The sequence below is a fragment of the Gavia stellata genome, chromosome 3, assembly GCF_030936135.1.
Source record: "Gavia stellata isolate bGavSte3 chromosome 3, bGavSte3.hap2, whole genome shotgun sequence".
Classification (NCBI taxonomy): domain Eukaryota; kingdom Metazoa; phylum Chordata; class Aves; order Gaviiformes; family Gaviidae; genus Gavia; species Gavia stellata.
Window position 1 is genome coordinate 51434634 of NC_082596.1, and position 13721 is coordinate 51448354.

The 13721-nt window shown below is 41.1% G+C and overlaps 1 protein-coding gene across 8 annotated transcripts in view; it reads left to right on the forward strand.

The window, feature by feature from the left end:
* The window catches only part of ZNF521 (zinc finger protein 521), a 234612-nt gene that overhangs the window by 197865 nt on the left and 23026 nt on the right, over nucleotides 1–13721 (forward strand). For all 8 annotated transcript variants that reach the window (XM_059836074.1, XM_059836075.1, XM_059836076.1 and 5 more), the window contains 2 exons: nucleotides 6183–6314; nucleotides 9027–9142. In XM_059836074.1, coding sequence (XP_059692057.1) covers nucleotides 6183–6314; nucleotides 9027–9142 — 248 coding nt within the window. The remainder of the gene's footprint in view (nucleotides 1–6182; nucleotides 6315–9026; nucleotides 9143–13721) is intronic.

The following is a 13721-nucleotide window of genomic DNA, read 5'->3' on the forward strand; positions in this document are numbered from 1 at the left end:
GCAGACAAACACAGGACTATAAACTAGGAAGCACGGATGGCTGTATACTCTGCAAATTATAGTGTTGTACAGTATATTTTGTCCTTCCCTGGTTTTCAGTGTGAGATGTTGTAGCCGAGGGGTTAGCTGTCATCCATGGCGTTCCTTCCTTACTCCTCAGATTTCTGGCTTATAAATGTGTGCTGCAAAATTAACTCAGGGAAGAGTGGAAGCAATGTGAAGAAGGAGAAACTGGTTTAGGGGCATGGTTTGCTTGATAAAAAAAATTACAAAGAAAACACATTGAATGTGGGAGCTGTGCGTGCTTTAGCCCTGAAAAAAATACAGGGACTGCAGGCCATTTCTTTCCTCTGTTGTATGTGGAGGGCAGAGTTTACACTCCTTCTTAGCAGATGCTTTTAAGCATGGACCCAGCCTCGTGATGATTTACCAGGAGGACATCATCATCTTTGGACCTTTGCCTATAGACTTACTCAGAGTAAAAGGCAGAAGGACCCTTCTGGACAATCTGGAGGGTGAATAAGAGAAAGAGTTACTTATAAACTGTTACAAATTGGTACTTGGTAATGGCTGTAGTGTTGATCAGACAATATAAGAGGGCCCCCAGTGGTTACCGCCTTAACAGCTGCATGTAAGTCAGCCAGTGAACATTTGCTTGTAGCTGCTCTAGTTTTGTTTTTATTGAAGAGCAAGAAGCATAAACATGGGACACACAGTCTAGAGGCTGCTTAAAGGGTTTCACTTGTTTAAAGTGTATGTTGAAATGTCAAGGCCTTCCCTGAAATGAAGGAGTTGTGCGTTGAGTTGGTAACACAAATTAGGCCAGGTCATCTAAAGCAGGGCCTTAAGTGGGGGTGCAGGTGGGGGGATCTCACGTGCTGTACAAGTAACTCAGTAACTCTTCAGCGTGGGTAGCCAGTGCAAAGACAGAGAATCCCCAAATGTGAGTATATGCTCAGCACAAAGACTGATTTTTGTTTGCTTTTATAGCTGGTTATCAAGTTAGTTGCTGAGGTAATGGGCTGCACCTCAATTAAAATCTACCTACCCCCACTGAAGCATTTAATATTTGTGTAAATATTAAACATTTATATGAATATTAAATGCATTTATTTAGAATTTATTCATGTTTACATTTTCCCACTATCTGAATAAAGATTACAAATGGAAAGTAATTTATTTATGCAGAAATTCTGCATGCATCAAACTCATTTGTCTACCAGCAGTGGGTAAACCATCCTCATCCATGTTGCGAGGTCTTAACCATGTCCAAACTCATATCCTAACCATGTAAGGGCAACAGTAAGCAGCAGTTCTGTGCTGTACAGTGGCTACTTTGTTCTCGCCTTCCTTATGGAGTTGTTGGATCCATAATGTGAAGGACGTGCTGACTTGTTTTACGATGTACCACATCGGGGAATGCAGTGCATGGTTTTCTGTTAGATTTGGAAAAGTGCAGGCTTGATATTAAAGGCTCATTTCTTTTTCATCGTTCAGCTAACTCATTTGCACTGTACTGTACTTTCCTATTCCTCCTCTTGATAGTTGCTGCTTTTATACCTATTTTGCAAGCCATATTTTTAGTCTAATCTGTACAGCAGTTGTCTAAAATTCCATAGTATTGCTTATTTCTTACCTATAACTCTTAATAAAAAATAGGGCTGTGCCAACCTATTATATCCTTAATAGAATATTCTAATGGTTATTAAATCAATTGACTCTGAATCTCACTTTAATAAATGAGTCAGACAGTATTTTCCAATTACTGTCAGCCGCCACCTTTCCAAAGAGCAGATTATTTTGATTGAATTTTTTAAAGCTGTTCAGCACTTTTTTTTTTTTTTCTTTTTTTCCCTGACTAAGAGCAAAGAGCAGTAGCTCTGTTCTGCAGGGAAGGAGAGCCTCTTGGACTGTATCTGACACTCCATTCCACTTCCAATTTATCCCAAATGGAAACTGAAAATGTGACATTTCACTGGCCCTTTATTTATTAATGATATCGTACTTTGCACTTACATAGCACCCTATCGAATTGCTTGCTAAACATAAACAGCTAGACAGGGGCCAGCGTGTAAACAGAGCCTTTTGCATCCTCTTTCCACATCTGGCACCTTTGCAAGCTCTGCCACACCCTGGCTTTTTCATGCCAGTGGGAGATAAAAGGCTGGCCATGCTTTTAAATTCTCTATGGAGAGCAGAGCAAGGACAAAGCTTTGTTCCCTCATCCTTCTGCAGTGCTGTGTGACCCAAGCAAGCAGGCAGTTGCGTGCTGGATATGTTATCTTAAACCTTTTCAAAGGCAGATGGCAGTGATTCTGGGTCTTCTGTGTGTGGTAGATAGTCCTGGACTCTTCCCCAGCTCCACTGTCCCAGTTGTATTAAAAGTCTTAAGGGATACTAATTAGGTCAGTCTATTAAAGTAGAGATTAAAAATTAACACCTCTTCTTTAGAGATGGGTAGTTTGAGAAACACAGGCCATACTGTCATGCCCAAGGTGATAAGAGTAAGTCAGTGTCAGAGTTTGGAACGAAACCCAGCACTCCTGGCTCTTCTGCCAATACTGTAACCTTATCTGTCTCCTTTAAATTTAGATCATGCTGATCTCATGTTCTTGAATTCAAGGACTGGAACCTTGCCCTTTGTTCCGAGGCCGTAGCTGGTGATGTGCACAAAATGGGTGAAAAAGAGTGTGAGGGGAGGGGTTGATAACTCCCTGGACAGTGGGACTTAGGAAAAAAGATTATTCTATTAGTTATACAAATGTAGTCATATTTTAAATGCGGTCTTTAGAACTAGGAGACTAAAAACATTTTATTTTTAAGAGAAAGCTTAGATTCTGCACAAATTGATGTCTCTTGCCTGGGGAAGCTTCCAATGTGCCCCAGGCGAGTGGGTGAGGGGATTTTTCAAACCCTGTTTATAAGCCTTTAGGAAAATCAGATCTGCAACATAGAGTAATCAAAGTGGGTTTGATGTTTGTGACCAGGAGATCGCCTTGGATCTGAGTGATATGGGTCACATTTAATGGGGTTCAATTCTTCTTGAACAAGTACAAATGCTGTGTAACTAAAATTAGTTTTCCTTCAGCATCAGGAGTGCATGCCTTTCTTCCTAGTTTTTCCTCATTAGCTAAGGTAGTGGAAAGAGAAAAAAGCCTTCTCTGTCTTCTGTAGCTCTGCATAAAAATATTTCTTTTTAGGAAGTCTTTCTCCCTTGGAATGTTTGAAGAACTCCCTGTTCAGTGTTCCCATGCTCAAGAGTGATTAGCGTGGTTCATTTACACTTTGCCAACAGTAACTCTGTGATTTGAGAATTGGCATCGATTATCTTCACCTTGACATGTGGAAGATCCTGAGATGGAGCTCCCTTTGTCCTAATTGCTTTGACTGTGTGTATCAGCACAAACAGTTTGATGAAGAAACTTCACCCTACAGGCTTCCTAGCCCGTAATTACCCTTTGTGGGGACTTGCACCGTCTTCAGAACTATCCGTTTGGTAATGACCACGGCAGGGATCTGGATGTAGGAGAAATGATCTGATCAGATGTGGCAGTCTTTACATTCCTATCAAGTTCAGGGAGGAAGAGATATTTATGTATGGCTTGTTGAGCCTTCCTCCTCTTTTCAGTACGCTGTTCTGCAGCTTTGCCCACAGCTGTGGGTTGCTGCCTGTTGGGAGAGTGAGGCATACAGCCTGCCTCACAGGGTGCGGCCGTCCCTCTTAGATGTACAGACTGGTGTGTGCCAGGTTCTTTTCCCTCATGCTCCCCTTGTGCTTGCATGGGCCATGCTTGTCTTCTCTCAGCAGCAGTAAAAGCAGAACACACTGGAAGCGTTTGTCAGTGATGGTGGAAAACCCCAAATCCTAGGCAACTCTTGAGAATCCACTAACATTTTCTCTGCTAAGGAAATAGCTAGCATATGTTTGATAAATGGTTGCTAATCTATCTATGAAGAGTGACAAAAGGTGTCATCTCCCTGATGAGGATGTGTCGCCTACCTCTGATCTGCCCCTGGGAGTCTATTGCACAGAGTATGTTCAGCCAGCAGTGCCTGACTGCCAGCGTAGATGTCTGGATGGGACATGTACCTCAGCAGCCTGTGCTCCGCTGCCTCAGTGGCAGTAGTCCGTAGGCACAGGATCGTCGGGACCACTGACCTTTTTCAGCTGACTCCCAGAGCAGGCCTGCCATTTCACACCCCTCTGATAGTCCTTCAGCGTGCGTGGGGCTAGGCAGGAACATTGAACATGGCTTTAACGAAGGATCGGGTAGAGGACGAAGAGAAGTCTGCGGTTTGCTGTGTGAGCGCACAGGCGATGGTCAGCCATGTTTGTCTATGCCCGTGGCACCATTCTGTTGTGCTAAGACTGACAGGAAGACAGGAGAGTTAAAAAAATGGCCACGTGCCAATGTGTCCATTTTAAAGAGCCAAAATGGGGTCCTACATTCCTCTCGCAGTCACTACGCGAAAAGCATGGTTTTACTATGAAAGGCAATGAAGGTGACCTATGTATGAACATTACAAGAGGTAGCTGTTCAGTCAGTAGAGAGCGAGCTCCCCAGTTAAGGACTGTTTTAAAGGCAGAAATTTTTGCCATCAGTGTGTTTTTACCTGTTCACCTCAAAAGAGGGGCCACCCCACCCCGATCTTTTGACTTTGTTGTTTTTTGTCTGCCCCTGGCCTCCTCATTATGAAGAGCTTTGACACCTCATAGAAAACCACATGATGGTGGTTTTCAGTAGTCCCACCTGCAGAACGGCCACCACCGCCGGGCTTACCTTGCGCTGTCTAAAGCCCACGAATTCCCAACCTTTGCTGATGATGCCATGACGTACGTGAAGGCTAAATTTAGCTTTCGGACTAAGAAGTGAAAGCTACCATTGAAATTTTTTCAATTCTGGTAAGTTACTAAGTATCTTTTTGAGAGGGCGTGTGGCCTCACTCAGCTACGCCGGCGCCCTGTCATGTTTTCTTTACCTTGGTGGGAGGATTGTTGTGCGGAGTACAAACGTTGTCTCTGCTCTCGCGGTCCACAGCAACTGCCAACCGCCAATGTCCGTCATTACGGTCAGTAATGGCTGCAGGCAGCGTTCTGTTCGGCAGGAGGTAGGCAGCGCAGCATTTAGGTGTTCGGGGTGGGCAGGTCGCTCTCCTAAATCACTCCTTTTCGCCTGAGAAACGGTAGGGAGCTGTGCCAGTCGCCAAGTGTTTTATTCCCGCTTGATTTTTAATAATCAGACACAGTATTTACCTGTGAGATCAATGCTACTCGTGTAGCACACCGGTGACATACAGAAGGACCTTTTCTAAGCGGCGCTGTGGGAATTGAGGCCTCTGCAGCAGGGCTGGAAGCCACTTCTTACCTAGCAACTGTTTCTAAGTAGGACAGCCGTTGACTGCCCTCATGGCGGAGTGGCTGAATCCTGCAGCACCCTCAGGAAGGGAACCTGGTGCCAGGCACCAGCCGGCCTTCAGAGGACAATGGAAGGAAGCGGCGGGGAGTGGGAAGGGTTTTAAAGCCGCAGGACCTTGACGGGAAAGCTGCGTCAGGAGGCGCGTGGGGACTTTTCTGAGCTGTTAAGAGGAGAAATGCAAATAAAGGGAAAAAAATCTAGGATTGTCAGAAAGGGAGCTGGGAAATCCTGCGGCTTGCAAAAGGTTTTGCGTGTGCCCCTGGGACTGGAAACATGGAGCGGGAGTGATGTAAGGGTGTAAACTACCCTCCACTGTCATGGTGGTTTTACAAGAAATGCCACGTCAGTCGGAGTGCCAAAAATGTGTGCGTTCGCAGTTCTTACCCATGATAGGTGGGATGATGTGTGATCGGCGCTAAATTCCTCACGCGCTGTTTTGCAAATGTACTCGGTCATGATCGGGTGACTCTGCTAAGAGACGATGTTTCAGGTTCCACTCATCATTTCGTACTGAAGTCTAATGCTCTGCATTCCTCTTCAGTGGTAATTGTATGTGGAAAATCCGTGCTTTTAATGCCCAGTTAAGCTTTGTACATTCTGAAACCTTCCAGGTAAAAGAATACATTAGCAGTCATAGGTGGTATGGGGCATCCAGTTTCCTGAGCTTAGGAAAGCAGAAAGTCTCTTCAGTGCATATATCATGCTGGACTGGCTCTTTGGTAAGACCTGTGGTGAATTTCACTTTTCCTTTGATTTCTCCCGCAGATGAAGGGCTGAACCATGAATGCAAACTCTGCAATCAGACGTTCGACTCTCCTGCCAAACTTCAGTGCCACCTGATAGAGCACAGCTTTGAAGGCATGGGGGGTACCTTCAAATGTCCAGTGTGCTTTACAGGTAAGAGGGGATCACTGCTTGTCCCAGTCGTGCCCTTAGCTTGCATGTGCAGAACTCCACTTACAACTGTGTCATGATGGCTTTAGGTCAGTTTTAGGAGGGAACTTTACATTTGTGCTCATTGGTGATATTGATTAGAAATTGTTTAGAAAGCTGAGCTTCTTGGAAGGTCAGGCATCCGTCTGTTAAGAACTGCATTTCAGGCTCTTCTATCGGAAGTTTGAGTTTCTTATAATTACAGAAGTGACAGTCTGTTACCTTCCACGGTATCATGTTCATTACCTTCATGTTCCAAACTTGCCAAGGTTAAAACTGCCCATAAATTTGTGCTTTAAAGCTACAGATGTTTCATCTAAAACGATGTAACTCAGAGCAGAACTTGGCCCCATGGGCAAGGGCTGCTAGACATAGCCTATGCAGCAACATTCTCCTCTGGTCGGGTAAGAAAGCCTGCTTGCGTGTGTTTGTTGGCTTGTGGTGAGATGAAACACCCTTGTAATGTCCTTTAGAAAGCAAACCATGCTCTCTTGCCACAAGTCAAGTTCTGCTTTCCCCTGACACAAGTCCAAGTGTGGAATAATCCTCCCCAAGTCAGTGGTGTTATTCAGTAGTAAAACCCAAGTGAGAAAATAACTTGACCCAGTAGGGCTAAGCACTGCAGTGTTTGGGCCATAATGAGGAACAGAAAAATGCTGTTGTTGGAAATGAAAACACATTAAAAGGATACCTACAGAGTAGCTGTGAGTTTTTTTAAGGACTTCTTAATAGAATATTTCATAAAATGATAACCTAAAACATAAGCATTAATATGTAGCTTACATGCCCAATTCTGCTTTACAAGATGAAAATCAAAAATAATCACAAACATGACAAAACACACTTTGGGTATTCTCACATCAATGGCATTCTAATTCTGGAAGCCATTCAAGGTTTCTGTACTCCATTAATAGCAGTGAAGGATTTTCATTGATAGGCAAATAGACCCTTTAATACCTTCATTTTACTTCTCTTTGTTTGGCAGCTCCCCTCCCAATAAAACCTAAGTGCGCGCTACAGAGGAAAATTAAAGTTGAATTTTTCATCTCTCAGATACCAGTGGCTGGTGATGATTATTACCTCACTGTGTTCAGGTTTCACACATGTCTGTGGGTTAGAAAATTAAAAAAATACATAGTTCATCTTCACTGCACAGCTTGTCATAGTAATGTCTGAGCGTGGATAGCACTGCCGTGAAGAGTTTGCCTGTTAGGCGTCAGTGTTCAATAATTCTTTCAGTTAGGCGCTTTTTTTTGTTTTTTAGTTTTATTACTGATTCTACTCATTTTTTTTCCTTGCCTTTGTGTACACATTATGAGGTGACCTTTTTTTAGTGTAATGCCATGGGTCTTCAATTTTCAAATTTAGGGGAGTTGTAAGCGCAGTATAAAAACTTGCATATGTAAGGAGCATCCGCTGATGGTTCTCCTTGTGAGCAAGATCCCTGATAAAACTAATCCTTTAATGTTTGAGCCAGTAGCCTTGTAAAATGTGTTAAAGAGTGTGAAGATATGTCGATACCAATCTGTGTGAAACACTTTTTCCTTTTTGCTGATGGGGTAAATAGACATCAAGCATTAATCATAAACAATGGTGTTTTATTAGCAATATGCCATTAAATTATTTCAGTATGTCTTGCTAGAATATTAACAAGAAGTAAAAATCACCAATATGAGTTTTATTTGGAAAATGGAATCTGATCTTTTTTTTTTTCAGGGTAATGAGAAATGTGATTAAAATGTATGACTCAGAAGAACAATATTCTGATGTTTTTTGTTGCCTTGCAATTAGAATAATTTTAATGATTAGGAGTGGAGTCAAAGTCAAATGCCAGCATCTTTAATAAATCCTTTCCCTGCTTATACAGATTAATATTGTAGATGCAAACTTTTTTAGGTCACAGTGCACCAGGCATCCATCAGAAGTCAGTGCTGCCAACCCAAACACTGCCTCTGGCATATACAATTTAATTATTAATAGTATGTCTCCTAGGTAAACTGTTACACAGTCTTAGGGCCTTGTTTTGTAGTCATTAAAATTGAACATGTTTATATTATTGAAACCCTTGCATTCCGTGTGTAGGCAGAGTTGATCTTAAAGTATCCAAAGAGAATTTACCTGCAGTTCTGTTTCACATTTATAGACATTGCCCCAGTGTAGCTGTGGGATATAATTTTTAGTATTAACACATTTAAATACAGAGCTGTTTGTTAGCTTTAACTTTAGGCACACAGAGTAAACAGGACTTTGGCATTTATGTTTTTCAGACCTGTTGGTTACTAGGAAATAAGTTGTGTGTGTGTGTGTGTGTGTGTGTGTTCAATCAAAGTGCAGTAAGCATGAAGAAATAATTCTGAAGAGAAAATGACATTTTTAAATCTTTAAATTTGAAATCTTCATTGGTTGTCCTGTTGAGGTCTTTTTTTTTTTTCTTTGTTTTGTTTTTTTTAAACTAGGCATCTGTTTCAATTCATTCACCTTAGAAGAAGGATCACGCTTTGTAGATAAATAATGTTTGTTGGTACCAATTATAGCAACAGTGTAATGTGAAATCAGAGTGCGCCAGCCTAATTTTACCTCTTGGAATTGCTGAGGGTTAATGGGACATTGTTTATAAAAAACTCTTCACTTGCAATATGAAATAATAAAAAGCTTGTTGTTTGTCTAATATTCCAGTGTTTGTCCAAGCAAACAAGTTGCAGCAGCATATTTTCTCAGCCCATGGACAAGAGGACAAGATCTATGACTGCACACAGTGTCCACAGAAGTTCTTCTTCCAAACAGAGCTGCAGGTACCACACTTGTTACCTGGGGGTTATAATAGCATTATGTATTTGATAGCTGAGTTCAAAGCTTTACTTGCCGTGACCTCCTCTGATACTTGCTCATCATCAGGATGGGAATGAGGGCAGGACAAGAGAAACTGCAGGTAATTCAACCCACGCTGCTTCAAAAAGGTGCAGGCGGAAAGCCACCTGGTACAGACCTGAATTTTGGGAGCCACCTTTGGATTCTTGCTCGCTAGGTTGTTGCAGTTCAAGATATTCTTGAGGAGAGAGAAATGGGCATCCTATTTTTCTGTCTGATATCCATAAAACATTTACTCAAGCAGTGAAATGGAAAATAAGTATATTCTTTTGTCGCTAAATGTGAAAAGCTAAGCGCTGAAGTAGGGAGTGTAGGGATGGGGCAAGGGGAGGGAGGGGGGAAGGAGACAGAATTTATCTTGGTTACCTGGTGGCCATTTCCCATAAATACTAACTAGGTGAGGAAAAAAAATAATAGGGTCAAACAAATGGTACACTGTCTTCTTGTGTACTATTGTCAGACTTGTAGTGATACTGTTTACTAATGGTAAACAAAAGGACATAGAGGAAGAAGTAAATGTTGAACAAGATCTGAAAACAATTTTGGACAAAGGGTTTATTTACTATATATTAATATTCTGCACTGCTTGTCTTGCAGTGAGAAGTGGTGATATGTTATTCCTGATGTGGTGTTACACTTTGAGACGGCAGCAGAAGATTGTTTCTAAATTATTTGAATTTCTATCGAAGTATTAAGAAAGGTTGACAAGAGGAAAAATTTTCAGGGTCTCTGAAGGTCTGTCTATAGGGATGGAACAAGGAGAAGTATTTGTACAGTAAGGACTTTCCTACACCATCCACCATGTGATTTTCTTACGGAATGAAGAGGTTTTTCAGCACTTAAGGTTTTTCAGTAGTTTTTTATAGCATGGGCCCCCATCTCTAAGTCCTTTGACTGAGGTGTCCACAATTAATTTTGCTTTGGACCAGAGCTGGATTTCATCTCATCAACAGAAGCAAAAGGCTAGTGAGGCATGTGCACACACAGGCCCATTTAGTATTTCACTTACTGAAAGTTTTACACGCTGAAAACCTGATATTAATGTTTGGCATGATGATATGAAATGTTTCTTTGGAGAAAAAAGAAATCAGAGTGTTTAAACTATGCATGAATTCATTGTCTGGGAGATTGGCATTTATATCGATGGCACTGCATTTTCTCTTTCCTCATTTCTTTCTGCATGAAAACAATATGGAATAAAGCCTTTCTGATGGCCTTCCCTGCCTCTGTCATGGGAGCTCCTGTAGCACCTGCAGTAACCTGTAACACTGCAAGGTGCCTGTGCTGTATCTCTCTCCTATTTTTAATAGATCCAAATCTGTTTCATTTACTGTCCATATCAGGTATTGCATGCAAGCTCTGACCCAAAATGGAAGAGGAGGACAAGGAAAAGAAAATAAAAAGTTGGCCGTTTAGGGAAAAAGACCGTCATACATAGTGATGGACAGGAAGAGGGAAGATTGAGTTCTGAAGTCAGAAAATGGTCTGGGTTGTGTAGAAAGTTATTGGACTTGTGGGAAAAATAAAGGAGAAACTGAGTGGAATGTGGAAAGGTCAGAAACTAATTTTGTTGTATGAGTTTCTTTCACAGCATGGTTTTTGTGGAATCATTTTCTTTGCTTTTTTTAGTCAAAATACTTGTTGGGTTCTTTTGCAAAGTGTTTCCAATAAGGTGAAACTGCTTTTTCAGGAAAAAAATATTTAAATCTTTTTCGCTTACTGATTTTCACAAATTTTGTTGTTCATCACTGATTAATCAAAATGAGGAAGTAGGGAGAAGTAAGGACATGAGCAGTTTCTGGAAAGAGAAAGGAGAGATTGTTAGGGAAGAAAGACCAAAAGGAAAAAAAAAAAAAAAAACCTCGGCAAGAGAGAAGGTGCAGGTATGCAAAAGACAATTATGAAAAGAAAGAAACAAGAACAAGAGAATAGAAATTAGTTTTAACAGCAGAATTCAGACTGGACTTTAAAAAGGCAGAATAGGTAACTGGATTCTGAAGGTGCAAAATATACAGAGATCCAGGTATAGTTGTGACATGTACAATCACCTCCTTATTAGTCTGTCCCCCCTAAAATATGCTGTTGTTTCAAAATACATGGAGTCCCAAGCAGCTGCCTTCAGCTTTTTTATTATAATAAAAGCACATGGTTTTCTACTCAAAATCCATCGCTGCCCAAGACTGAGGGCAAGATTTTGCTCCCTCCATCTAAGCCTAATTCATTAGAACTTCAACATAACTGAGGCATCTGGTTTTCTAGTGAAGGGCACAGAAGGATGTCACTACAGAGAGACAAACTATGCTTTACATTGGCTAGGTCACAATCAGTGTGTTGTTGTTCCATGCTGCAGAAGGCTCTTAATAGACCACATCTCCATACCCTTAGAGGCAGCCTCTCTCTGGCTTATCTACAGTTGCAAAAAGGAAAAGGTATTCATTTTCTTATTCACTTAATTCATTATGTTTATTATTTTAATTAACTTGGGTAGCCCCACCCCAGATGAGAACGCATTATGTTTAAAAAAATGCAGTACCATCATGCCATTTGCATTTATTTGTTAGCATCACTGGCTTTATGGTCTTACCTTCAGTTATCTACCCAGGCTGGTGAAAGGGCAGCAAAGCACTTAGGCAGAGCAGTAGGTACTGACCTTTGGAGTCTGCTTTTGCTGAAAATACATTGATCTCGAGCTCACTCTCATTTAAAACCTATTCTAGAAGGCATCGCTTTGTTCAGGCTATCTACCAGCTGAAGCAGTGGAATCTTTGTCAACTAGCCTCCAGGTTATGTTTCTCTATCTTTTCACATTACTGTGGTTTGTGTTGGGGCTTGCAGCGTAACAGTGTATTTATTCCCTCTGTCGGGAATGGTTCCTTGCTTTTAATTTAAACACGCACATAAAGTGCATCTCCCATGCATGAGAGATGCTAATCATCTCAGATTAGAAGCCACGGACAGTGCTCCATGGCTGTAGGGCAGAGTAGGAACATCAACAAGGTAGAGCAGAGCAGAACACAATAGCATAGAAGCCCTATCCACATGTATAGTGTAGCTGATAATTAAAGGGAATGAATACAGAAAATAAATGCATTATAATGATGCTTAACTTGGTGTTTGTCCCAGTGCGATTCTTTGCTTAGCATTTTCTGACTCCTGTTCCGGGAAGAGTAGGCTATAGGAACATAAGAATCCCCACACACTACGTTCATCTCACCTTGGGGAAGTTACTATCCCCTCACTGCCAATCTTCTCAAAGCAAAACACAAGTAGGACTCTCTTTAGAAGTTTCCATGATTTCACGCCAGATTCGTGTTAGGAATGCAAGACAATCCCATAGGACCACATTCTAGTGAGAACAGAGTAAATGACCAGTCCTGAAAATCAAACCTGCAATGTATTACTCAACCTTTAAGTTGAAATAATGAGATTTTACAGGAATTTGCTCTTTCTTTTAAGATCATCATAGCTCGCCCTTCTCCCACCTTTGAGACTTCCTTTAAATGGCTTTGTGCTCCATAGCTATTGAACCAGATTTAAATTTTTGGAGATACTACCTCCATAGAAAGGAAGCCAATGGAAACTGTCTGTAACCGTTGGAAGTGTATGTTTTAAGAGTGTTCTGAGTTGTGAATTTTCATACTTATATGTTCAAAAGGCTATATGGTGTATTTATGCTTCTGAAACAGAGTTTTAAAAGTATGTCCCTAAAAATGTTTATTCTTTAGAATGGAAAGCTTTTAATAAGACATGCATAATACAATAAGAGCTTTTCAGAAATAGGCTTGTAACAATCTTTAAAATCAGAAATATATCCCATCTAGGTATCAGATAAGGAAGCTGCAAGGTAGGTGTATTTATAGGGTGCCTAGATGTCTACCAAAAGTTGAAACTCTTCTAACTGAATACCTGGAGTATGACCATACAGTTCTCTGTGCAGGGTGGATATAACTAAAACAGTCTTCTCCATCCATCATGCATAATACTGAACTTTTAATTAATAAGGAAGCAAAGAAACTTATCACTAGTTTAACTTAATATTGAATTTTCATTAAATTATGATAAAGTAATTTGTGCCTATTAAAACTTTCCTTTCTTGTCCTCGTGCTGTTTCCAGTGCCTGTTTCTTTCACCTTAGTCTTTGGACTTAGGCTTAGGTGTTTGAATGGGTGTTTATGCTTCCCTTGTCCCTGATTAGAAGTAGTCATTCCTTTCCTATTCCCAGTCCTAGTGTTACTTCCATAGTCAGTACAACATATCGTTGTGTTTGTGGGGAGGAATGAGACACTCTTGTGGGGTGGTACCCAGAGTGAATGGATTAATTTTAGATGTTTTTAGATGTTGCTGGGTCAGAGAGGTACCAAAGTCCGGTAGAGTTGCTGAATAATTGTGCAGGTTTTATCAGTGATGACAGTTAGTTCTGCATACGATACTAGCCAAGATTACATGGCCTCTCAGGACCATTTTGCCCAGTACAAAAATTATATCTCTTTTTAGTGAATTAGA